Here is a 26,479-nt window from a genome sequence, read left to right on the forward strand (position 1 = left end):
AAAATGGTAAAGACCTTTTTTTCCCTCTCCCAAGATTCTTATGTAAATGCAATGCAGCCTGCTGTTAGGAGGGAATATTCATAAGCCAGTTCTGTTATCGATTATTAACATCAGCTTCTAGATCTAGATCCCTTTTGGCTACAAAAGCCCCACGTATTCTTTGTAGAATATTTCAAAACTACAGAGCAGTATAAAAAAGAAAAGAGAAGAACCCGTTAGCTCACCAGAGAGGAGAAACTGCTGCGAACATTTCAGGACCTCTCCCGCTGGTGTTGTCAGCAAGATGGAGAGGGACAGGATCATCTTTTTTAACATAATTTTTTCTTTTGATCATTGTCACTCAGCATGACAGAAGCAGCAGTGTTCAAAATCATGATTTTAGTGCCTATATAATGTTCCATCATGGAGACTTACTTAAGATGCAATCGTTTTGTTGTTTTGAGACGTTTAGCTTAATTCCATTTCTCAGCAGTAATGAACACAAGAGGAACACCTCCACTAGCTCTTTGCTTGCAAAGGGCCCGTGCAGGGCAGTGGTTTGGACCCAAGCCTGGGAAGTGACCAGAACACAGTCTAGCACTTCATAAAAGTTTTTATTTTTTTGGCCGCACAGCATAGCATGTGGGATCTTAGTTCCCTGATCAGGGATCGAACTCACGGCCCCAGCATTGGAAGTGTGGAGTCTTAACTACCAGACCACCAGGAATGTCCCCATGAATGCTCTTATTATTATTAAAGTTTGCTGTTTTAGTTTTAGATTAAAATTAAAATTTAGATTAAAATCTGTTTCTGGAAACAGGATACTGGGTCAGAGGGCACACATGTGGCCGCAGTTCTTCCCAGCAGGGCCACCTGGGTACATGTTCCTCAAAGGGTGTCCCTCTCTCCACCCCCAGCCAGAGCTGGTGTGTTTATTCAGATAAGCCCTTGGGGAAACGTGAAGACTAGCATGTAGTTGTAAGCGATACCACGGAAGGACCTGTGTGCCCTTCACCCTGTTCCCCGCAGTGTGACGTCCTGCAAAGTTACAGTCTGGGGTCATGGCCAGGATATTACAGTGGGACAGTCCCCCGCCTTATTCAGACTTCCTCATTTTCTTGTGCTCATTTGAGGGCGTATATGGAGTTGTACAATTTAATCACATGCGTAGGGTCTGGTATCCTCCACCACAGTCACGGCAGAAGACAGTCCAGCCCTTTCATGACCACACCCACCTCCTTCCTCCACCCCCACCCCCACCCCACCCCAGTGCTGTCTGTTCTCTCTCTCTTTGTCATAGCAGAAATGTCATATGAGTGGAGCCATCCAGTAGTAAGCTTTGGGGGTTAACTTTTATTCACATAGCGTACATCTCTTGGGATCCATCTCAGCTGTCTAGATCAATAATTCATCCACAGTGCGGATGGACCAGAGTTTGTTTAACGTTCACCCGTTGAAGGGCATCTGGGTTGCTTCCAGATTTGGGCTCTCCGTCCCTTTGTCATTCCTGCCAGTGTGATGATTTTCCTTCCATTTCTTGGAGGCCAGTTTGGCTATTTTTAGAAGTCAGTACCCTCGTTTGGTTGGGTGGAGATTTCTGATGTCAGTGGGATATGCATAATTCATCATCATCAAGATACAAGAGTAAATACAGCTGTGGTGAAGTGTTAGATTTAAGATGCTGGGGGCTGAGATCCATAGTCCACGTGGATGGAGCAAGGAGGGGACCAGAGCCTCCAGGTCTGATCAACAGAGGAGGAAGCAGAGCTTGGGAACCACCTGGAGCAGCAGAGCTCGCCATGTGCCCTCCAAAAGGACAACCTGCCTTTCTCCCCTCCCTCCTTCAGGACCTCACATCCTGGTGTCTGCAGACCTCCCCACCTCAATCACTCTCTTCTTCAGCTGTAGCCATTTAAAATCACTTTGGGGAAAAAAAAACTGCACTAGAATTATAATTAAGAAGATTTTGCTCAAGATTCATTACTCCAAGTTCAAAGATGCTCTGTGAAATTTGTTGCTAAGGCAGTTGATAAAAAATTTTACATTCAGTGTGAGCATCACAGCAAAACAATGCACGTAATTGCATGTTTTACAACCAACCCCAAAAGCACAACTTAACTGACACAGATAATGTTTAATGACTTTGAAAGGGAAGTAATGCCATCCTGGTTTATGAGCCCTGTGAGATGTCTCTCTCAAGAAAAAAACTGTAGCCGGCCTCCCAGAGAGAATTCCCAGGGACGCACTACTCTCTCGGGAGGTCTCCGACCAGCCGTCGTCCCGCCTGGTGCCTGGTCCCTGCCCAGCATCCACACATTGAACTCCTCTTTTGTGATCGTGGTAGGTTTTGGCTTCCCAGACTGCAAAACTCAGCCCAAACCTAAATTGCCACTTGGTTATCTCATTTGTCCAGGACTGGGAGTGTTTCACAGCGTGGAGCCACAAATGTCGAGTGAGAAACCCACAGCTTCCAGTGGTCACTGACTTTAAGCCAACCCAAACTAGAGTTTGACAAACCCAGCAAGAAATGTTCTCAGCAGCTGCAAGGAAGTGCCTCAGACAGAGTTAGGAAACAGAGCTCAGGGCACCAAGATATGAAAGGGCAATCATCGCAGCCCCTGAGGGTGCTCAAAGGTTGTCTTGGTTGTCTCTCAGCTTTCTAGGTTGCTCTGCTCTCTTAACCACTGCCCCTCCCATGTGGGCTCCCAGTTACTCAGAAGGGAAATAGTTTACTCGGCAGCCACATTTGGGCTGAGTAGATGCTGAAATGGCCAGAGTAAATGGGGCAGGGACCATGACAAGTCATTTTCACCTGTGGAGACCAAATGGAAGGATGCTACACCCGATCTTTCTTGTGTTTGAATGCCCCAGCCACGGCCTCCAGGCTCGTTCTGTGCCTGGACTGCTGGGAGCCAACCCTGGACTCCTTCATCCGCCACCTTAAAGAGGGGGAAGCAAAAAGACAGAGGAGAGCAGGTAATGGACATTAATACCAGCATTTTGGGAAACTTTGGTTTAAGAAGTTCACCTATGTGAATTTTACATGTGAATTTCAAGTTGTGAGTGTCGGGGCCGTAACCCTCAAGTGCGTACTGCAAAAATCAGAGCTGACGCTGGTGAAGATGGAACACAGCATCTTTTCTTAGCAGCCATGACTGTCATGGGGCTGGCCGGCCATGTACCACGGTCACGGATGCACAGACAGGGGCAGGGAGTGAAGTCAGAGACCCAGGGGACAGAGTCTGAGCTGCATAAAACCCTGTGTGTCACAGTACAGGAGGTTTCCCCACAGCAGAGTCCATTGCTGAAGGGATGGGCTGGTTGCCAGAGATATCTCACTGCACCAGCCACTCCAAACTGGGAACCAGACTGCTGCTGCTGCTGCTGTTTGGTCGCTCAGTCACGTCTGACTCTTTGTGACCCCGTGGACTGTAGCCCACTAGGCTCTTCTGTTCATGGGATTCCCCAGGCAAGAATACTGGAGTGGGTTGCCATTCCCTTCTCTGGGAGATCTTCCTGATCCAGGGATCGAACCCACATCTCCTATGTCTCCTGCATTGACAGGCAGATCCTTTACCACCGAGCCACCAGGGAAGCCCGAAAAATAGTACACTTTGGGCTTAATTCTGCACCCTCCAGATTAACACACACACACACACACACACACACACACAAACACGGCAGGTGAGCCAGATCACAGCCTGAATGGAGAGGCAGAATCGGGGGAGCCCTGGAAGGGTCCATGAGCCAAGTTGGGGAGGTGAACGCAGGGCCCTCTCAGGAGGTGAAAGATCCTCCCTGTTGGAACAGGTCCAGCACGCATGGGTGGGGCTGCCCCCATCTGTGGGTGAACCTCAGGGCCTGTGCAGCTCCCTCTGAAGCCTAGAGTCCCACCCCTCCCCATTGCTGGGTGACCTGTGTCCTGGTTCCCGCCCACCCCATCATAATCGGTTTCCACTCTGGATCAGCTCAGCCACTCTGTATTCACGCGGGTCCCCTCTCCTGTACAGTGTCCCAGTGCTGAAACACGTAGCCATGTCTCTCAGCAAGAAGTCCTGGTTGGAACCTCTCCCGAGGAACATGAAACCCCTCCCTTCTGGCTTGTTTGCAGGAAGACCACAGAGTGCCCGCCAGGAGCCCCGCTGGGCAATGATCAAATCTCCATCCTCCTAACCTCGAAACCAGAAACTTGATTATCTAAGCTGCCTGGGGGCTTGGACACCATCCGTCCACCTGCTTTTTGACACATGGACAGCAGTGTGTGGCTGGAACACGGGAACTCGGGAGCCACTTTGTGCATCCTCCCCTCCATGAACCTCTGAAGGGGGTCTCCCAGGGGAGAGAGATGAAAACGCAATAGGGTCCCGTCCCTGGAGGAGACCTCCAGACTCAGAATGAATAAGAAGTCACCCCCAAGCCTTTAGAAACTGCAGTCCCATCTCTTTAGCCCCGAGCCCACCTGGACGCTGGTTGGCAGCGCTCTGACCATCTGTCACACAGTCGCCAGCCCTGGTTTCTAAGTGTGTTGGTGGATGTGCTGTCGGTACCAAGAAACAGAACCGTGCTGGTGCCAACTCAAGATGCTGGGCTCTCCTGCCCCTCCCCCTGCCCCCTGTGGTCTGGCCTCCCTCCCCTCTCTTCTCCAGGGCCGTTCCCGCAGTGATCTCACTGGTGGCCGGTGTGGTCGGCCTGGGTCCCGTGACCCTGGGACTCACCCCAATTGCCACCAGCTCCAAATTGCTTAGTAAAGTCAGAAAGATCCCCTGGAGGAAGCAATGGCAACCCACTCCAGTATTCTTGCCTGGAGAATCCCATGGCAAGAGGCTGGCAGGCTACAGTCTATGGGGTTGCAAAGAGTCAGATATAACTGAGCGACTAAACACACACACACACACACACACACACAAAGAGCCTGTGTTTGGGTCACGAGGGAGACCTGGGCTGTGGTCCTGGCTCCCTGACCACTTGCCAGCTGGGCCCAAGGGAGCCTTGTCCACCTCTGTGTGCTGCTTCCCTTGGGGGCCCTTTGGAACGGGGCTTGGCAGGTGGTTGGCGCTCCCTGAGTGTCCAACTCTGCAGGCAACCAGTAGGTTCCAGCACCAGAGTTCCCTGTGACCTTCACAGGTCCCGGCTGAATACATGGAACGATCAGCGTTCTGCAGACGAGAGGCCTCTGGGTTCTCATTTGTTTCTCTTCTCTTGTGTTCATATTGCAGAGCTGCCAGTCAAACCCCATGGAAGGGTTGGGGTGATCCGTTGTGCTTACTGATGAACGGCAGCCGGTTCTGCCTCTAGTCGGATGGCAATATAAAATCTTTATTCCTCTGTTAATCTTGCTGTCTCCACATCTCACTTATAAGTTTCATTTCACCAACACTTTTTTTTTTTTAACTGCTGTTTATTTCTGGATTGAGGATAAAGGATTTGCAGAATGATTCAGCGTGGGAACAGAGAGCCTTGTGCCCCCCTGACCAGGCTGCTGGGGGATCTTCCCACGCCAACCACGCATTTGTGGGGCACGGGCTGCTTTCCCACGCCAGGAATAATCCTTCTAGGCCGGAAGCTTCTTCTGGCACCTGGCGAAGAGCTGGGCTGTCTGGGCGTGTCCCACGTTAGAGTCACGTGCTGCTGATGTTAGGGTTCATGTGATGTTCCAGCCCTAGCTTCTCACCTGTGTTGTCCCCACTAAAGGCTTCTCAACTATTAATAATAAGGTGAAAGCCTGATCAAACACACATGTAAAGTGGCCACACATCAAAGAATTTTACCCTAACAATGTCTTAGCCGAAGAAGGAAACTGGTAAGAAGTCACAACTGGTTCAAAAGAGAAATCAAAGAACCGGGCATTTCTGTACAGTAGAGGCCTGCTGAAATGGATTTACCGGTGGACACAGCATGATTTTCCATTGCAATGGAAGACACCCAATGCAGTCTTTTCTGCTTATTCCTGATTTCCTTCCAGCCCCCTACCCTCCAGCCTGGTGTCAAAAATAATCTCTAAGCCTGTTCTGGACACAGGAGAAGGCTGGCCTCCCTCCCTGGGTTGAGCTGAATCAGTCACAAGGGGCAGCGAGAATGGCAGTGAGCCCCTTGGGCGCTCCTGGACTTGCTTTGCTGGAAGACTTCATAATTGGACTTTTTACAGCTTCTATTATTCGCTATCCTGAGGCTAGGAAACCATCACAAAAGACTCGCCTCTAGATTTCATCAGCGGTGCTTATAAAGTTGGGCAGACTCACTTCTTGTCGAGGTTCCCCGGATATTCCAGGCTCTGGGTCTGTCTTCCCTGGGGAGGGCCTGCTCAGTCGTGACTTCCTGGAGCCATGCTCCACTCCTGACCAGTATCTGGTCATGACCTGCAAGCCGCCTCACCCCTTTCTGGAATCTTCGGGCAAATCGAATGTTCACAGACAAAGCTGCCCTACCCTCTGCCTCCACCCACCCCTGCCCTTTACTGGGGTCTGGAGAAAACCCACAAAGTCAGTCTGCACCAAATGGACATGAACTTCAGAAAGGTTCAAACGGGAAAGTCAGAAATGGCCCCTCGTCAGTGGTGGGATGGCCAGACTCCATACCTCACCCCACACAGGCGCAGCCCTAGAAGCCAAAGTGAGAATGAAAGCCTGTGCCGGGGGCCCTGTAGGTGTGCTGTCCTGAGAATACGATGGATGAAAGCAAGAGCCTGCTGGCAGTGGAGCTGGGAGGCCCTGTGGAGGAGCTGCGCCAAGTCCTAATGGCTGGGAGGAAGAGAGGGGAGGAGAGCCCCTGGGAAGCAGGGCCCCGGAACCAAAGAGGGCAGGGAGGGGTGCCCGTGGACTAGAGTGAAGGCGGGCTGAGGGCTTGGCCAGGACACAGGCTCCAGGGACACACTCCAGAACCTCAGGAGCCCAGCGGGGAGGTGGACCTTCCTTCCACCGTGGACGCACAGGGCAGCAAAGGCTTCTGCACAGAAAGGCAGCACCACCAGGCCTGAGTTCTAGAAACTGAGGCTGGGTGCTGGGCCGGGAGCCTGCAGGGCCAATGCGGGGGGTGCTGCAGGCGTCCTGGTGGACCTGCATTGAGCCAGGATGGTGGCCGCGGGTGGACAGTGCCCATCAATGGCCCCGTCACTGGGGAGTGCAGACACCGCCTGGGGTGGGGGATGGAGTGGGCAGCCTGGACGGGGGTGCTGGCTTTGTCTCAGCGTTGCCAGGCCAGTGGCACACAGGAGCTGTGGTAGTCAGGGAACGGCCACGTTTGTGGGGAAAATATCTGCTTGCTCTATTTCACTCTTTCCAATTAAAAAAGATGCAGTCTGATCTGGCTGAAAAAAAACAGTGCTCTGGGCACTGAAAAATCCCCACTCTGTTCAATGTGGCTCTGCCCATGTTCAGTGGAGAGGCTCTGCCCACTCCTGCTGGTGAGCAGAGGGGCCTTACAGCCATTCCAGGGAGAACACTGAAGGAAAACAGCTATTGTGATGAAAACAGGAGCCTTGGCGGGGACTGTCCATGCACCGTCCAGCCTTGGAGAACAGCCGCAGGCTGTACTTGAAGCCCCCTCTCCCAGGGAGCGATTCTGGAGCCCACACTCACAGTCGAGACCCCTCGGACAAAAGGTGCAGGTGTGAACGTGTTTCTCTCCTGTCCAGCCAGGACTGGACACCCAGGCTGGGTGCAGAATTAATTGCGTTGCGTGAAATTTGTTCCCTGTGTGGACCCACGGTTCCAACCACATCCTTTCTCATTGTGATTCCCTGTCTGATTTAGTCCTGCAGCCCCAGTCCCCAAATCCTAAAGGGCAATCTTTTATTTTTAAGCTGATGACCTTGAAATTGTTTTTTAACATAATGGCCCCAGAGGTCGTTGAGCTTCCCGCACCCGCCCCGCAAGATGGGGCATGATTAAGCCGAGGTTGTGGGTGGTACATCAACGTCCCCAGTGGGGTACAGGGCAGCCTGTCACCTGCCAGTGTGTTTACCTGGGTGACAGCATTGTTTCTCACAACTCTTCAACGAACAAGAGAGTCATGTTTTCCTCAACTTGTATAAGTCAATTCAATGAGATGTGCATGTAGCATTCCAGAGCTCACAGTGATTTTGGTTTTTTCTTTGTAAGATTAACCTGCAGGTCGGGAGCAGAGAGAACCCCCTGGAATCTGACATCACCGTGGAAACCAGCTGCCCCACTCCTGCCCGCCCCTCACAGCCATGTGCTTCTGTTTTTGCAGGTGGTCTTTAGCAAGTATTGCAACTCCAGTGATATTATGGACCTGTTCTGCATCGCTACCGGCCTGCCTCGGTGAGTGACTCAGAGTCACCCCACCAGAGGGTTGCCTTTAAATTCACCCGGAGGGGCAGGTACCTGGGGGGCCGAGTGGCTGAGTGTAGGGGATGGGAGGCCTGGAAGGGTTGATGGACTCACCTTGCACCTTGCACATGGGACCTTTCGAATCAATGGATGAGTCCCTGGAGGTTTCAGCCACCGCTGCCGGCTGCCCACCAACAATCATAGCTGTGTTAGTGGAGTGAACCGTTGGGCAGGATTAGGCATAAACTGCTGTTTTAAAAGTTTCTTTTTTTTCTTTCTTTCATTTATTCCTTTGTTTTGGGAGAAAGGATAAAGAAGGGTGGTAATGTTTAGGCTGTGATCCCCCAGCCCCAGATGACCCAGGGATCCAGATCAACATTTAAGAAAAAAACTGATATCAGAAATAAGTTGAAAAGACCAGAAACCTACCCTCGAGAACCACAGTCAGCAGTTTGTTCTAGCAAGTGAATTTTCTGTCCTAACTTCGTGACTATAGAGAGTAATCAGGAATAACTTTGACCTGCAGTTAACTTTAAAGTTACGACCTAGGTCAAGGAGGGTGAGAAGGAAGAACAGTCAGGACCTTTCAGAGTCAGGTGAGAAAAGGAGAGTCAGGCAATAGGTTACATGCCTGAAATTACAGCAAATGGCAGCTTGGAGCAGCAAGAAATGGCCCACAGTTTGGGGCATCTTTTGATAAGCAGTGTGCTAAGAAATAAATATATATTCCTTTTTAGAACAACCCTGCGATTCAGGTGTCACTGCCATGGCGCAGATTTTAAAAATACACAACTGAAAACCAGAGTTAAGTCGTATGATTAATGCAACACCTTGGGTGAGAGGCCCCCAGAGATGGAGGTTAGAGGAAGATTCAACTTATCCTCTTAAAACTGTTTAGTAGGAGAGCTTTTTGCCTGTTTAGATGGACTCCCCCAGGAAATGAAAGGGAAAAGCAAACCCTGAATTCATTACCGGCTGATATAAATGTTCATTTCTACTTTACCACAGTTTTATTGAGCCTCCCAACTCAACAAATTAGACTCTCTCCAATTCCCATTTCAAATGACTTACACATCTGTTGAGCACTTAAAAGTGCACCTGCAACCCTTAATTCTGTTACCAAGCTGAGGGCCAGAGTCTTGGGGCTGACCACTCAGAGCCCCTTGGGCAGGACCGCCTGGTGCTCAGGTTCCTACCTCAAGGGAGGCCCAGATTCAAGTGTGCACCCAGGAGACAACATCAGGGTGAAGACAACGGCTTCTCCTGTCTTCCAGGAACACCACCATCTCCCTCCTGACCACGGATGATGCCATGGTCTCCATTGACCCCACCATGCCCGCCAATTCAGAACGGTAAGTGGCTGGCAGGCTTCATCAGCTCTTTCTCGCCATGTCTGACTGCTCTCTGCAGGCACGCCGGGGTCTCCAGGGTTGTTTTCTTAATGTGCAGATGCAGGGAAATCCGCGTTTAAACCAAAGATGGGAGAGTCTGGGTAGGAGGCTTCCGGTTACTGTCCAGAACTTGTCACTTTCCAGGAAAGCAGCAGCTCTAAGCGTGGCCAGGGACCTTGCCGAGGGTCCACAGGAGCCCTCTGAGGGGGTAGTTACAGCTGGGGAAGCCGAGGACTAAGTGACAGCAGCAGAGCTGGCCCCTGTCCATCAGAGCAGGAGATTCCCTGACCAGAGCACCTGGTGACACTGGGCATTGACCCCTTGAGCAAGTGCTGCCCACCAGCTACTCTGCCCAGTGATGGGAGGAAGCCTGGGCGCTGGAGGAACGGAACCAGGAGAGGCCGGAGAGGTAGAGGCTTGGGCAGTAAACACATTTGTGAATATCAGTAGAACAGCCTGACCACTTGTGGCCAGAGGGAAGATGAGGACTAAGCAGAGCCTCCCACTCGTGCCCAGCCCTCTGCCCAGCAGCCGGAGTCCCTGGCGGTCCCCACTTTATATTTTCAGTGGGGCCAGGCAGGATCCAAACCGTGTTCCATGCGAGGCTGGGAGCGGGAGCGAGATTGGGCATGGGGTACCCTGGGGACCCCTGCCTGTTGCTCCTGCCGCTCACTGCATCTCCCTCTGAGCAACACGGGTCAACCCAGCCATCCAAGTGGACTGATACAGCTGCTCCAGCCTGCAGGAGGGGGCGTGTCCAGGCAGACCCTCTCATGTCCTAGCCACCGGAGGGCCCCTGGCTGCCTGATGGCAGTGTGGAAATATTTAGGCTCCTGGGATGCGGTCCCTGGGACCTCCGATGTAAGTGCCTTAAAGTTTCCCCCGACCCAAGGTGCGTGCAGATCTGAGCTGAGCAAACGTCAGTTATCACTCGGACCTTGGTGCAGGGCCCCCAGTCACCAGCAAGGACTGCCAGTGAGAACTGCCAGGCTTTGGTGCAGAAAGCCGTACCCAGGAGGTACGAAGTCCTGGAACATTCGAACAACCTCCACTGTCCTTTGAGCTCAGTGGTGGGCGGCCAGTACTGTCCTGCCCTGAGCACTGGGTGCTTCTGCCAGGCCTCCCCTCCCCCTCCTTTTGTGTCCATCAGTCTCCTGAATTTTTAATTTCATCATCAGGAGTTTCTGCTCCCACGTGCTCTGGCGCTGATTACGCTCTGCTTATCGGCTCCGGGCTCCCCGGAAGGAAGAATGCTAATTGAATCCCCAAAGACTCCAAGAACATTGTTGTAAATTGCAGCACCAGCTCCAGCCTGACCCAGATCTGTATTCATGAGAAAAGGCACGGGTGACCTGTCACCCTTGACGTCCACAAGACAAAATGATGTCATCAGAGGGGAAGTGTCCTGTCCATACGATCTGGTCTCTGATGGAGCAAAGCTGCGTGTTTCCTGAATTAGTTAAAGCAGTTTGTAGGTTGTCTATTCTGTTTTGTCACTTCATCATATCTCGTTTGGCACTTTATTCTGTGCCAGCCCTTGTCAATGGCGTGCAGTTTCGTTCCCCAGGAGACGCTGGGGGAAGTCTAATGTTTTGGCTGCCACAGCGGGGACAGGTGTCTAGCACCCAGAGGGCAGAGACCAGGGCTGCTGCTCCATGTCCCCAAGCCAAGGGCCAGCCCCACCCCCCACCCCAGACTCACCTGCCCGAAGGTCAATGGCGCAGAGGCTGGGGACTGGTATTAGTGGTCCCCACAACTTTCTCTTTGCAGACCTACGCGTTGCCCCCAGACCACCAGCCTCATGTGCATCCCCAGGAGCTGGTTGAAGCAGAGCCTCTTCCCTCCTGCTCTCCAACCCCTCCATCTGGTTCCCTAGGTCCGGGGTGGGTTCCCAGAACTGGCATTTCCGCAGGTTCCCAGGTGGTGGTGATGTTGGCCGGGACCCCCTTGATCACCATTCTGACCACTGAGCATCTCCGTCTGCTGCCTTCACCCACTCCCTGCATTTGGGGTTGTGGACCTTTTCCATTTTTGGAGCTTCCGCCTCCAGCTTCTCCCCGTCTGTGTTTGTTTTCTTGCTCTCAGCCCTGAGGAGGCAGTATTCCCGAGGTTTCACACCCGAGCCCCCGTCCAGGCCTCCCATCTGCTCCTTTGCCTCCTGCTCTCCAGTACCACCGTTCCAGCTGCCACTGGGCTGTCCTGCCCGCTTTATATATGCATAGTGTGATCTAGCCCAACAGAACAGTGACTGTCAGCCCTGACTAAAGGTTTAAACCACCAGGGATCTTCAAAAAGGTGCTGATGACCAGTCCCCCCCTAGGACCTAGTAAATTCAAATTTGTGAGGGATTTATTTTTAAAGCTCACCAGGTGATTCCAGGGCTTCCCCAGTGGCTCAGTGGTCAAGAATCCACCTACAGTGCAGGAGGCCCAGGTTCGATCCTTGGGTCGGGAAGACCTTCTGGAGAAGGAAATGGCAACCCGCTCCAGTACTCTTGCTTGGAGAATCCCATGGACAGAGGAGCCTGGTGGGGTACAGTCCATGGGGTCGCAAAGAGTCAGACGACTGAGGGGCTAACCACAACAAAGGTGATTTGAACATGTGACACCAGAATCACAGATGTAAAGTGTGGGAAACCTAGGAAACTGCCCTTGACCCCAGCAGTGACCAGAAGGTCATGCCCACCAGACACAGGGTTTCCCTTTTTGGTAAGTGCTGGATGAATTTTGCTTCTTCTCAGAAGACAGTCACATCAGGTTGTGTCCCTCCAGCTTCCTCCATCTCTGAAGACCCTGCAGCCCCTCAGCCTTGCCAGCCTGGTCAGTGCCTGTCCACCCCCCACCCCCACCCCCGCCAGCCTCAGACTCAGGAACCACCATGCAAGAGGGGCTCCCTGGGGGCATCAGATGGTCCACCTCACCTGCCTTCTGCCCAGGTCATGTTCTCATGGGGCGTTTTCACAGTCTTTTCTCCAAATTCCAAGGACTCTTGACGGTGATCAGCTGGATACCGATCAGAAATCAGGGTGCCCCATCTCTTATATTAATCTTTTCAGGTCGTTTCAAGCCAAATTTCATGACCTTCTGACTCTGTCTTCAAAATACTTCTTGTCTTAATAATCAGCGAATGTTTCAGACCAGCAGTTTAAATAACCTGACATATATTCACCTAAGTCAGAGGGGCTCTTATCAAATAGTGGGCTGAGTGGCTTCCTCTTTCTTTTGGAAATGGTAAGAAAGCTGATTGCTAACCACCCGATTCCTGAAAACCAGCAAATGCAAGTAGACACGTCCCAACTTTGCTCAGATCCTGCTTAGAGGGACCAAGCATCTGGTCCTTGCTGGACTGGGGACATTCTGGATCCCATGGTGTCCCACTGACAGGCATGTTGCCTCCTGAGAACACCTTCTGTTTCTGCCACTAATGCTTCAAGACCCTCATCAAAGGAGAGAAACAGGTGCTTAAATAGTTCAGGGAAAGATGGGGCACAGGGCAGAGCATGTGGAGAGAGGGAAGAGCCAGGAGGGCACAGCACACGTGTGACATAATCACTCCTTTAGTTCCAGTTTTAGCCAAGCTGTGATACGTGAGGTGCCCACTGCATGAAATGGCTGAGCACTTGCATGGGTGGTGTATGTGACCACGTACGCCAGCTGGGAAAATGCCTCCTGGATTCCATCCTGGCTCCCACTAAACATGTTTGAAAAGACATAGTTACATTTCAGAAAAAGACAAATACAAGTTCAAGGCAAGTGGAAAGTGGTTTATGTTGGTCCTGTTGTTGAGGAAGAAATAATGAAGCTGCAACTCATTTTCGGGCTGAGGCAGGAGTTTATTCATTCGTGGAAACGCTGTGACTGGTTCTGAGAACATTCCTGCCATTGAGAATCAAGAGGATTAAGGATGGAGGAGCCAAGTGCCATTTTGCAGGGCCCAGCTGTGGTCTGAGTGTGCTGGGATGCACAGCTCTGCCTCTCCCTCCACCCACCTCCCTCACCTGCTCTGATTCACTACCACCTCCCACACCTGCATCAGGTCTGTGGGGAGGAAGGGAGGAGAGACAGTCTTGTGGCTGCAGAGGAGGGGGAGAAAAGAGAAACAGGGATGAGGGGGAGGGAGAGAAAGCGCCAGGCTCCCTCTCTCCCCACGGCCCCGGTGTCAGTGCTGCTTGTGGGGGAGGGGTGCGGAGGGAGGAGGAGAGGGGGTGGTGACGGTCGCCTCGCCGTGGCTCTCCACCCTCTCACTTGGTTACCCAGACCCCAGCCCCTCACTCCTCTCCTGGGTGGGGCCAACACATGGCTCGGAGCACGCCACAGCTGGTTCACAGCTCCACGCACATTCGGGGGGTTTCAGTGAGCTCCCCCTCCCGGAGCTCTGCCTCCCACAGTCTGCAAGCTGACGAGGCTGACGCCTGCTAGGGTGGGGGGAACCAGGGAAGATGGAGTCACCCTGCTCAGTTTGTCAGTGTGAAGACCAAGACTACTGGTACTACCTTGGCCAAGCCCTCCCTGCCACGGGCTCAGCAGGTGGGACCACGCTTCACGCTGCATGGGTTCTGAGGAGGGTGCTCTGTGATCTGCCAGGACCCGAATACCATTACTGTGAAGCCTCTGTAGTGAAGGTACCCACATCCCAAATAACCAGCTTCCAGGGGTCTTTGGAAGAGGCCCTTTCTCTAGGCAAGGTGCTTCCCTGAGGAGGTCTGGGGGCCTTGCCCGTCCGTACTCTTTCCCAGGAGGACCCTCGTGGGAGGCCAAGGTCTGAGAGGCTCCTGGAGTTGTCTGTCCACCAGCCACAGTGCCACGCGGCTGTTATTTTTATACTTTATCGGCATTTTACATTGCAGACAATTTTTTTCTGTGGCCTGGAAACCATTAAACCACAGGTATGAGCCCAGTTAACACTGGAGGCAAAGGACCCACCTGCCAATGCAGTTAGACGTCCCAGAGACGCCTGGGTCAGAAAGATCCCCTGGAGGAGGACACGGCAACCCGCTTCAGAATTCCTGCCTGGAGAATCCCACGGACAGAGGAGCCTGGTGGGCTTCGGTCTGTGGGGCCGCACAGAGTCAGACGTGCCTGAAGTGGCTCAGCTCACACCCAGGCTCGGTGTTTGGTGTGCATCCTTCCAGCACCTACGCTTTCTTCCTCCAGGGCTTAGCTGGCTGACTGGCTGTGACCCTGTCTCTTGCTCCATCTTCCTAATGAAGTGTCGTGGGCATCCCTCCACCTCGGTACTTGGACACTGTCTCCATCTTTTTAACAACCTCTTGACCTTCCACAGTTCAGCTGAGGCATCATCCACCCCCAGTGGAGAGGGGCCTGAGTATTTCTTAGCCATTCAAAAGGCAGCAGCCATGTCCTTTCAAGGTGTACTTGACCGTGGAACGTTGGGTCCGTGAGGGCAAAGCCTTTTTGTCTGGCTCGCTGTTATGTCACCAGAACCCAACCACACTGAGCACTCAGTGAAAAAATGTGCTGAATGAATGAATAAGTGGCATATGAAGATACCCCGGTGAGATAGGGGTGCCCAAACTCCAGGATCTAATACCTGATGATCTGAGGTGGAGCAGATGTAATAATACTAGAAGTAAAGTGCATGATAAATGTAACGCAGTTGAATCATCCCAGAGTCTCCCCCTCACCTCCCCCGTCCGTGGAAAACTGTCTTCCGTGAAACCAGGCCCTGGGGCCAGAAGCGGGGGGGTCGCTGCCGTAAGAGAGAATCAAAGGCGTTACTGCTGTCGTTCCCAGGTTCACCTGATGAGACCGTGGATTTTAAACTTGACTCCGTGGTTGCTGTCCCCAGGGTGCTGGCAGTCCATACGCCCACCAGCAGTACCTGTCGGAGTCTGATTCCCTGTGCCCTGTAGCACTCTGGTCATCTGCTTCTAGAATTTTGCTAAACCGTTGGGTTAAAAAATAGCCTCTTTGTTGGGGTGCCTCTCTTTATTTTTGTTAACTGTTGTCAACCATTTCCTGTTCCTATTTTTTGCCTGTTTCCCATTGACTTAATCATCTCCCCCATCCCCAGCTTTGCTGGGGGTCCTTGTATGTCAGGGACCATGACCTTCAATCTGTGGTGACATCACCAGTATCCTCTCCCCACCACTGTGGGTCTCTTGATTACTGGTGATGACATCATCAAGGTGCATCACCAAGGTGATGACATCACCAAGGTGCCAGTGCATTTTCGCCTGAGTTATTGACACCATCCTGTCTTGTGTACGTGGGGGATGCCGTCGGCAAGAGCTCAAACCAAGTCAAAGTGGGAGAGCCTCCTGCATCAGCCAGGTGTCAAAGCAGACCAAGGCAACTCTGCCATCCAAGCTGCATTCAACATGCTTGTTTTATTAACCAAATATGAACATGGCAGAGGGGGTCCATTATTTAAATAATATATTTAAAGTGTTGAGAATTTCTCTGAATGAAGAAGCTCAGAACCACCAAAGAAGCTCATTTTTTTAAAAGACCTAATTCACTGGTAAATTCTAATTCAGCCCAAGTGCTTATCTTTTGGGCCAGATGTGTGTGGACGTCTTTGATGGCGTCTTACAGTGGAACTGCCTTCTCTCTTGCAGAACTCCCTACAAAGTGAGACCCGTGGCCATCAAGCAACTCTCTGGTAAGGCCTTGCTATCGTTTTTTTAAATTAAAAAAATACAGGAAGCTGTAGGCTGCCCCTGGATTGAATATGTATGAGTTAAGCATTGAAGCCCGGTGCCGTTACAGAATGTAAAGTCACATACTGCTGTTAAGGCAGCCATGCTGTGTCCTCCACAACCCCCCAAGTGCCCAGCCCCCCAGAATGCCCTGTCCTGACAACCTAGCAGACGCTGGGTGACACCCCAGTCCTGTCTCCCTGGGCCACTACTTGTGCTGTCCATTCAGACTGTAACGCGAGAAGCCCAGCCCTCAGGATGCCTCATAGACTCGGTGGTGTTGGTTGTTAAAGTCCCATTGCCTTCTGGATCTTGGATCACTCCTATTTATGTATGACATGTGTAATAATATGCTCCTGTTCAAGTGTGTATTTTGATAAGGCTTTGAAAGTTTTATTCATCCTTGTCAACTGTCACCAAAACCAAGACCTGGAACGTTTCCATCACCTAAAAATGTGCTGTGCCTCTTCCCACTTAACCCCAGCCCCTCTGTTACAGGTCTGTGTCAACCACACCCTCTCTCTGAAACCGCAGGTTAGATGTGTCTTTTTGAGACTTTCGCAGAGAAGAAATTACATAAAACGTACCCTTTTTTGACCCAATGTTGTTTCTGAGCCTCGTCCGCATGTTGTATATGTCATTCTTTCCTTTTTATTGACATGTACCATTCCAGGTGTGGCTGGTCTGCAGTGTTTATCCATTCACCTGTTGAAGGACAGCTGGGGTATGAATAAGGCAACTATGAGTATCCAAGAACAAGCATTTACAGGGACACAACATTTTTATTTCCCTTGGAGTCAGTGGGATTGAATGGATTGCTGGGTCATGTGGTTTAGTACACGTTTCATTTTATAAAAAAATACTTCCATGCAGTTCCTTTCCTTCTAATGATCCAGATCTAATGGGCTCTCCTTCTTCTAGCTACTGAAGGAGGAAGCTTGGCTCATTAATATAGATCTTTCTTTTTTTATATAATAACACAAAGCTAGAGATTTCCCTCAGAGCATACTTTAGCTATATCTCACAAATTTTGGTGTATTGCGTTTTCATTTTTATTCAGCTTAAAATATTTTCTAATTTACCTTGTAGTTCTTTTTCTGATCCATTTGTTATTTAGAAGTATATTACTTAATTTTCAAATCGTTGGGTATTTTCCAGTCATCTTTCTGGTACTGATTTCTATCTTTTTTTTTAATTTATCTTTGGCTGTGCTGGGTCTTCGTTGCTGTGTGAGGGCTATTCTCTAGTTGCAGCGTGGACTTACTGCAGTGGCGTCTCTTGCTGCAGAGCAGAGGCTCCAGGTGCGCGGTCTTCAGTAGTTCCAGCTTGCAGACTTAGTTGTCCTGTGGCATGTTGAATCCTCCTGGACCAGTGATGGAACTCATTGCCCCTGCATTGGCAGACAGATTCTTAACCACTGGACCACCAGGAAAGTCCCTGGTATTGATTTCTCTTCAATCCTTTGTGACCATATAACTTCAGTCTTTTTTGATTTACTGAGATACATGGTGTATCTTGGGACTTCCCTGTAGCTCAGATGGTAAAGAATCTGCCTGCAGAGCAGGAGACCTCGGTTTGATCCCTGGGTTGGGAACATCTTCTGGAGAAGGGAATGGCAATCCACTCCAGTATTCTTGCCTGAAGAATCCCAAGGACAGAGAAGCCTGATGGGCTACAGTCCATGGCGTCACCAAGAGTCAGACACGACTGAGCAACTAACACCACCACCTTGGTGACTGTTCCACGTGCACTTAAAAAACAACGTGTACTGTTGTTGCTGGGTGAAAGATTCTATAAATGTCAGTTAGTTCAAGTTGGTTGATAGTGTGTAGTTCAAATTTTCTCTATCTTTACTTATTTTTTGTCTACTTGACCGGTCCATTACTGAAGGATAAGAATTGCAATATCCAACCCTATTGTGGATATGTGGTTTCATTTCTTAGTTCTCTTGGGTTTTGCGTCATGCTTTTCCTGTTTCTGTTATTGGGTACATCCTTGGGATTGTTGTGTCTTCTTGATGAATCAACCCCTTTATTCTTATAAAAATGTGTGCTTTATTTCTGGTGCTTTTTGGTGACGTCTTCTTTACCTCAAGTTACTATCACCACCCTAGCTTTGCTGTACTCAATACTCCTAGTTATATCCCGTTCCCTCTTTTTTACTTTTAACATGTTTATGTTTGAAGTGGATTTCTTATTAGTTCTGGCAATTTCAGCTTTTTGGTTAAGTTTTTGAGCCATTTACATTAAATGTAATTATCCATACGTGTGTGTGTGTGTGTGTGTGTGTGTGTGTGTGTGTTAGTGGCTTAGTCATGTCCAACTCTTTGTGACCACATGGACTGTAGCCCTCCAGGCTCCTCTGTCCATGGAATTCTCCAAGCAAGAATACAGGAGTGGGTTGACATGCCCTCCTCCAGGGATCAAACCCAGGTCTCCCACATTGCAGCCAGATTGTTTACCGATCGAGCTACCCAGGAAGCCCAGTTATCCATATAGTTGGATTTAAATCTACTGAAAGTTTTTAAGCTTTACATTTACATCACATTACATTTGTGTAATTGTGTAATTACACATTACATTTGTGTAATCACATTACATTAAATGTAATTATCCATATAGTTGGGTTTAAATCTACTTTCTTGTTATTCATTTTCTATTGGTCTCATTTTTCTTTTTTGATATTTTCCTCTCTTTCTACACTTTTTGATGCTGAACATTTCTTAATTCCATTTTTTTCCTCCACTCTTGACTTATGAGCTGTACTTCTTTGTTTTATCTCTTTGTGGCTGTTCTTGTGTTCAATATGTAGCATCAGCTTATCACAGTCTGCCTTTATTATATTACTCCACTCCACAAGAATACAAGGTTCTCAAAACAGTGAACTTCCGTTTCTCCTGCCTCATTCTTTGTGCTTTATGTCATACTTTTTACTCCTACACATGTTCTAAACCCCATAATACATGGTTATCATTTTTTGCTTTCAATAGTCAATTATATTTTCTTTCATGTCTTTGTATATCCATGTTTGCATTTTTTGTTTTGTTGTGGGTCATCTGGATTTTGTTTTCTCCCACTAGAGAGCATGGGCTTTGTCATGGCAGACAGTTGAGTTACTTACCAGTGGGTTTGATGCCTTTGAGACTTGTTTTTTAGCTTTGCTAGGTCAGTTCTGGAGAACCCCTGCTCCAGAGAGAGTTCCGTCTGGTGGCTGAGGTGCCATCCCTATGGGATCTCCTCTGACCACCACGCATTCTGCATTCCAGCTCCTTGGAGCTCAGATATTTGGAGATGAGGTTGGGACACTGGATAAAGGTCATGGGGGCCTTGGAGGCCCATGAGGAATTGCTGCCCTGATTCCTGTGTGGGGAGGGCAGCAGAGGAGGTGAGGAGTGACCAGACTCTGACATGTTCTGAGGAAAGAGTCATGCTTATCTCCTGGCCGGGTGGAAGTGGGATGTAAAAGAACGAATTGTCAGAGAAGCCTTGAGTTCTGGCCTGAGCCACAGGGAGGGTGGCACTGTGGTGCTGGAGAAGACTCCTGAGAGTCCCTTGGACAGCAAGGAGATCAAACTGGCAAATCCTAAAGGAAATCAACCCTGAATATTCATTGGAAAGATTGATGCTGAAGCAGAAGCTCGACTACTCTGGCCACCAAATGCGAAGAGTCGACTCATTGGAAAAGACCCTGATGCTGGGAAAGATTGAGGGCAAGAGGAGAAGAGGGTGGCAGAGGATGAGATGGTTAGATAGCATCACTGACCCAATGAACATGAGTTTGCGCAAACTCCAGGAGCTGGTAAAGGACAGGGAAGCCTGGCGTGTTGCAGTCCATGGGGGTCACAGAGAACTGGATACGACTTAGCAACTGAACGGCAACAACATGAAGAGGGTGGAACGGCAGCCCCGTGAGAGCGTGAGCTGAGGGTCAGTCTGGGTGGGGAACATGGTTTAACCTCTTGGACCTCAGTGCCTGGTAGACGTGCCTAGGGGAGCTGTCACATCTGAGCTGGATGTGATGACATGCACTGGACCTTCAGCGTGGGTGGTGTTCTGCAGCCAGGGACCTAATGAGCTCCCTCGGGAGGAAAGGACTGAGCCCTGAGCCCTGAGGCCCCACCCTGGGGACTGGATTCCCTGGGAAGGATACTCGCGACTTGACACCATCAGAAGAGGGGCCTTTTAAGAAAAAAGAGGAGGAAAAAAACAAGAGCAGGTGGATGAGATAGGGATGAGCTTCAGGAAGGGAAGACAGGGACCTGCCAGTGTAGTCAGGTATTTGCAGGATTGTCTCTAGGGGAAGAAGGCAGAAGGATTTCTGTGTGACTCTCTGCCCTTTGGAGCCTGCTTGTGGGAGTTTTGACTCTGGCTCTCTTGTGCAAACAGCCTCCACCTCCCATCCAGTACCACCCAAACTGGCTGCCCACGGCCTCCAGCCTTCACCCTGGCTCGGTGACCGGTCGTGGCCACACAGCCCTGAGTCAGGACCTGTCAGGAGCCCCACTTGCCCTTTAGTCATCAGCCCACATACACAATGGCGGGAAAAAGAACCCCGGGAGAGGACGCGGGAGCCTTGTGCCCAGACTCACGGGCAGCTACCGGGCCTCCGGGCCTGTCCTGTCCAGAGACCCCCGCCATCTTTGCTGAGTCACACATTTCCGTAAATGCTCCTGACAATCCTGGTGGGGCAGGCAGTGCAGAAATGCCCCCCAAATCTTGCTGCCCTGCGATCCATGGAATTCTCCAGGCAAGAATCCTGGGGTGCACAGCCATTTTCTTCTCCACGGGATCTTTCTGACCCAGGGATTGAACCCGGGTCTCCTGCACTGCAAGCAGATTCTTTACCATCTGAGCCACCAGGGAAGCCCATTTAGATATTAGGAAACAGTGTAGAGAAGAGTATTGTGCAAAACATGGCTTTTCATAAAAGAGACAGGGGCTGCAGGGCCTGTCTTAGGAGCAGGAAACAGCCCCCGCCCCACGAGGAAGGGCCGTGGAACAGCCGCGTCCTCCAGAACAGAGGACCCACACGACCCACACCCCTGCCACCACCGTACACTGGGAAGGTTTGTGTTTACCAAACTCTGTTTCAGAAAAATGTTCTCTTTGCCACATCCTGGGAGACAGTCACACAGAGAGACTGTTTTTCCCTTTTATGAGTAAAATAAAAGTTAACGGCAGCTACAAAACTTCCATGCATCTTTTTTTATGATGACAGCACTGTTTGTTTTGAAAACCATCAGATTATTTGTCATTTTTATATGATGTGAGCAGATTAAACAGTGGGCTTTTCCTAATTCTGGAATACATGACTATAGCCTCCAACCCATGCGCTGCACCCACTGTGAACCCCCACCTAACGGTGGGGAGCGAAGAGGGCAGATAACCATTGGAGTAGGGCAGCTGCATTCTTAACCCCGTGATCAGAGCTCCCATGGGGAGGATGGGTCCCTGGAGAGGAGGGACCTTTTCCCTTGTTGACTGAAGGCTGCCGGAGCCCCTTACCGAAGTCAGGACTAAACAAGAAGCTGAAAGGGTTTCAGGGAGGGGCCCCGGTGGTGCCCCCAGGATGCATGGGCCGCCGGGAGGGGACCACACGTATCAGAAAGCCAGCCACCATCCAGAGGCGGATGTGCTGTAAAGGCAGACTACACACAGAATTTTGCAGGCCCAGTATGGAGAAAAGGAATATAAGATGTGTCGTGGATAATGTTTATGTTTCATGTTTTCTTATCAAGATGTAATTCACATAGCATGAAATCCTCCATTTTCAAATGCACAAATTCAGTAGTTTGTAGCGTTTTCACTCTTGTCCCAGCATCACTGCCCACTGATGCCAGAATGTTTCCATCGCCCCCAGCAGAAGCCCCATAGCCTCCAGCAGCTCCTCCTGTCCCCTCACCCTGGCAACCGCTCGTCTGCCTGCCGTCTCCACGGATAGGCCTGTTGTGGACGTGTCGTATCTTGAAGTATGTGGTCCTTTACTCCTGCCTTCTTTCACTTGGCCTGATGTTGGCAGGGTTTTTCTGTGTTGCAGTGAAGGTCAGCGTTCATCCCGTCTTGTGGAAGAGCCACAGGGTATTTATTACTCACCAGCTCATGGATGTTGGGATGCTTCCACTTTTTGGCTACTGTGAATGATGCAACTGTGAACATTTGTGAGCAAATTTTCCAGGGAATGGTACATGTTGAAATGAGGTATTTTTGAGATAAGTTGTGTTGGATAAAGTATATCAATTAAAAAAGCAAAAGAGCCTAGCCACCTTGGAGGAAGGGTCTGAGATAAGAGCATGTGTGAACTAAGTACTCCCTTCTCTGAGCTGAGCCCCCTAACTGCAGACTTTCTCTGCAAAGGGGAAGACTATAATTTCTGAGGACTGACACCCCAAGAAGGGTCCTCCTGGTCAGAGAGGAAGCGATGGACCGCCCCTCTCGGGGACAGATACCCACCAAATACGCAGTTGCCCAAAGGGATGCAAAGCGATGAGCTCAGCTGCTCTCCTGTACCTACTCCTCCACTCACATTTCCCAGCTTTGCCTTTGCTCCTCGCACCCCACCCCCGCAGCTTTCCTGGGATCACCTCCAAGTGCCCTGCTGGCGCCCGAGTCTTTGTCTCCAGGTCGGCTTTGGAGGATCCCAGTCTAAGAAACAAGGACTGCCCAGCTGCCCTCGTTCAGTGGTCAGTTGGGTGAAGTGACCTCAGGAAAAGCGAGCCAACCACACTGCACTGCCGTTTCCCTGCAAAGCAGATGTCAGGATGCACAGTTCTTCTGAGGAAAAATGAAGTAATTCACGCAAACTGCTCAGCACGGTGCCTGCCACTCGGGGAGCACTCGCTAAATGGTGCTATCATTTAAAATGCCCTAAAGGGCATGTTTGCATGGCTGACTGCATCTCTCTGGAATTGTTGAATTTTAATAGAGCAGGAGTGCTTCCTAAGGCCTGAAACTACGCACGGAGGGCTGGCTCCCTTTTCCCTTGCCAGTCAAGTTAACACTTGACATTTGAGCACAAGCGTGTTGCTTAGAAGCAGTAATAATGGTTCTTAATAATATTTTCTATTTTTAGTGCAATTTCATGGTCATCTTTACTTGCATTCTTTTGAAAACAAAAAGGGTTCAGCGTATGAAATGAAATGCTACCACCCTCCTGTGAGATTTCTGAGCTTAGTCCACTTCTGTTTTCTGTAGCTTTATGGAATTGCATGTTCACACAATCTGTGGGGTGGTCTAAGCCGGCTTCAGGAACACTGAGCACATCACTGTCAGGGGTGTGGCAGCAAACAGGGATACTGAACACAGAATCTGCACGTGATGGCAAGAGAATCTGGTCTAGTTGGCAGGTGGTGTCCACGGGTCCCACATCCACAGATGCTGAGGACCGACTCAGGATACCAAAATCATCAGCAGACTTTGGTATCCTTGTGGGGCAGGGTCTTGGAACCAATCCCCTGCAAATACTGAGGAGCCACTGTGTAGTACCTCCGGGAGGCAAACCGTTCTCTCTGCCTCCAGGCATCTGTGACAGCCACACACCCCACGCATACATCCGTGTCTCCCTACCTGTGCGCTGAGGTGCACACATGTGAAGGGTACTCTGTGATGAACTTTGATGAAAGTACGCATGCGCATAGCCACCACCCCAGCCAAGACGAAGAATGTTTCCATCGCCCCAGAAAAATTCCTTTGTGCTTCTTTTCAAGTCAGTTCCCACACACCATGAGAAACCTCTGTGTGACTTCTTTCACCACAGGCAGATTGCTCTTTCCTGTTCTTAAATTTCACGAGCATGGAATCACACAGAGTGTGCTCTTTTGTGCCTGCATTCTCTCGCTCAGGATCGTGTTTTTAAGATTCACACGTGTAATTTATTTACTTTGTATCTCTGTTGTTGTTCAGTCTCTAAGTCAATGTCCGTCTCTTTGCAACCTCCTGGACTGCAGCATGCCAGGCTTCCCTGTCCTTCACTGTCTCCCAGAGTTGGCTCAAACTCATGTCCATTGATGATATCCAAGCCTCTCATCCTCTGTCACAACCTTCTTCCCCTGCCCTCAATCTTTCCCAGCATCAGGGTCTTTTCCAGTGAGTCAGTTCTTCGAATCAGGTGGCCAAAGTATTGGAGCTTCAGCATCAGTCCTTCTAAATGCATATTCAGGGTCGATTTCCTTTAGGATTGACTGGTTTGATCTCCTTGTATCGCTGAGTAGTATTCTATTTCATGAGCGCTCCATAGCTGCTCAGCAGTTCTCCTGTGGATGGACATTTCCAGTTTGGGGTTTAGCTATAGTGAGCATTTGAATGTCTTATTATACACACATTCATCAGTTACCTTGGGTAATACCTAGAAGTGATGCTAGTCCATATGGCCAACTGTTTTCCCAGGTGGCAGTACTATTTCATGTTCCCACCAGAAGTGTATGAGTGATCCGATTGTCATATCCAACCTAACACCAGGCATTCTGAGTGTTTTTAATTTTAGACATTCAAGTAGGCGTAAAATCTTATTTCTTTATGGTTTAAATTTACATTTCTCAGATGACTTAATAATTGCTGAGCATGTTTTCCTGGGCTTGTTGAGTACTTGAATATCTTACTTTGTGAAGGTCTATTCCAAGCATTTTGTGCATTTTTTAGACTGTTGTATTCGTTTTTATCACTTGTTTAATCGCACAGTCGTGTCTGACTCTTTTGGGACCCCGTGGGCTGTAACCCACCAGGCTCCTCTGTCCATGCGATTTCCCAGGCAAGAATACTGGAGTGGGTTGCCATTTCCTTCTCCAGGGGATTTTCCCAACCCAGGGATGGAACTTGAATCTCCTGCATCGCAGGCATTGTTTGCCACTGAGCCACCTGGGAAGCCCCGGTGTTTACCACTGGTTTATGGAAAACCATATATTCTGGATGCAGTTCATCTGTGAGACGTATATAGCAAGTATCTTTCCCAATTTGTGACTTACCTTTTGCATTTTCTTGAAGAGGTCATTTGATGAGCAGAAGTTTCTAAGTTGATGAAGTCAGTCGCACAAGTTTTCTTGATGTATAATACTTTCTGTGTCTTCTTTAAGAATCCTTTCTCTACCCCAAGTCATGAAGATACATTTTCTGGAAATTTAGGGTTATAGTTATTATATTTTAATTTGTGACCCATTTAAAATTAATCTTGTGTATGGTTTGAAGTAAGGGGTCGATAGTATTTTTTTTTCCGTACATGTATCCAGTTATCATAGCACCCCTGTTTAAAAAAGACTTTCCTTTTCCATTGAACCACTTTGGCGTGTTTGTTGAAAATTAATCGACTCACGTGTGGGTCCCTTTCTGGACTCTGTTCTGTTTCATGCATCTGTTTGTCCTGACACCAAGACCACACTGCTTCAATTGCTAGAGCTTGGAATCCAGTAATCTTCCACATCTGTACTTCTTTGGGGGTTATTTTGGTTCTCTGGGTCATTTTCTTTTCCCTACAAATTTTAGAATAAAGAATCAACTTGTCAGTTTCTTTCAAAAAGTCTTCTCTGACTTATACTTGGATTGCATTCAATATGTAGATTAATTTGGGAACAATAACATCTAAGCAATATTAAGTCTTGCAACCATGAGCATGGTACATCCCTCCACTCAGCCAGACATAGAGCTTTCAGAATGAAGGTCCTGCATACTTCTTGTTAAATCTGTTTCTCAGCATTCTCTGTTTTCTGGCATTATTGTAAGTGGGATCTTATTTAATTTCCCATTTGTTTGCTCCTCTTTTATGAAAACTACAGGAGATATTTGTGTATTTTTAAAATGTTTATTGGAGTATACTTGCTTTACAGTGTTTGTGTGTTAGTTTCTAGTATTCAGCAAAGTGAATCAGCTCTGTGTACATATATATCCCCTCTTTTTTGAATTCTTTCCCATTTAGGTCACCACAGAGCACTGAGTAGAGTTCCCTGAGCTACACAGTAGGTTCTCATTAGTTATCTATTTTGTATATAGTATCAAAGGGAAAAGGGGAAAGATGTACCCAACTGAATGCTAAGTTCCAGAGGATAGCAAGGAAAGATAAGAAGGCCTCCTTAAATGAACAGTGCAAAGACATAGAGGTAAACAATAGAATGGGAAAGACTAGAGATCTCTTCAAGAAAATTGAAGCTGTCAAAGGAACATTTCATGCAAGGATGG

At 49.5% G+C, this 26,479-nt stretch overlaps 1 protein-coding gene across 2 annotated transcripts in view; it reads left to right on the top strand.

Annotated features, from left to right (window-relative positions):
* The window catches only part of PDE9A (phosphodiesterase 9A), a 104,589-nt gene that overhangs the window by 22,572 nt on the left and 55,538 nt on the right, over window positions 1-26,479 (top strand). For both annotated transcript variants that reach the window (XM_027546933.1, XM_027546943.1), the window contains exons 2-4: window positions 8,188-8,258; window positions 9,542-9,619; window positions 16,239-16,282. In XM_027546933.1, the coding sequence (XP_027402734.1) occupies window positions 8,188-8,258; window positions 9,542-9,619; window positions 16,239-16,282 (193 nt within the window). The remainder of the gene's footprint in view (window positions 1-8,187; window positions 8,259-9,541; window positions 9,620-16,238; window positions 16,283-26,479) is intronic.

Source organism: Bos indicus x Bos taurus, chromosome 1 (genome assembly GCF_003369695.1).
Source record: "Bos indicus x Bos taurus breed Angus x Brahman F1 hybrid chromosome 1, Bos_hybrid_MaternalHap_v2.0, whole genome shotgun sequence".
Lineage (NCBI taxonomy): Eukaryota > Metazoa > Chordata > Mammalia > Artiodactyla > Bovidae > Bos > Bos indicus x Bos taurus.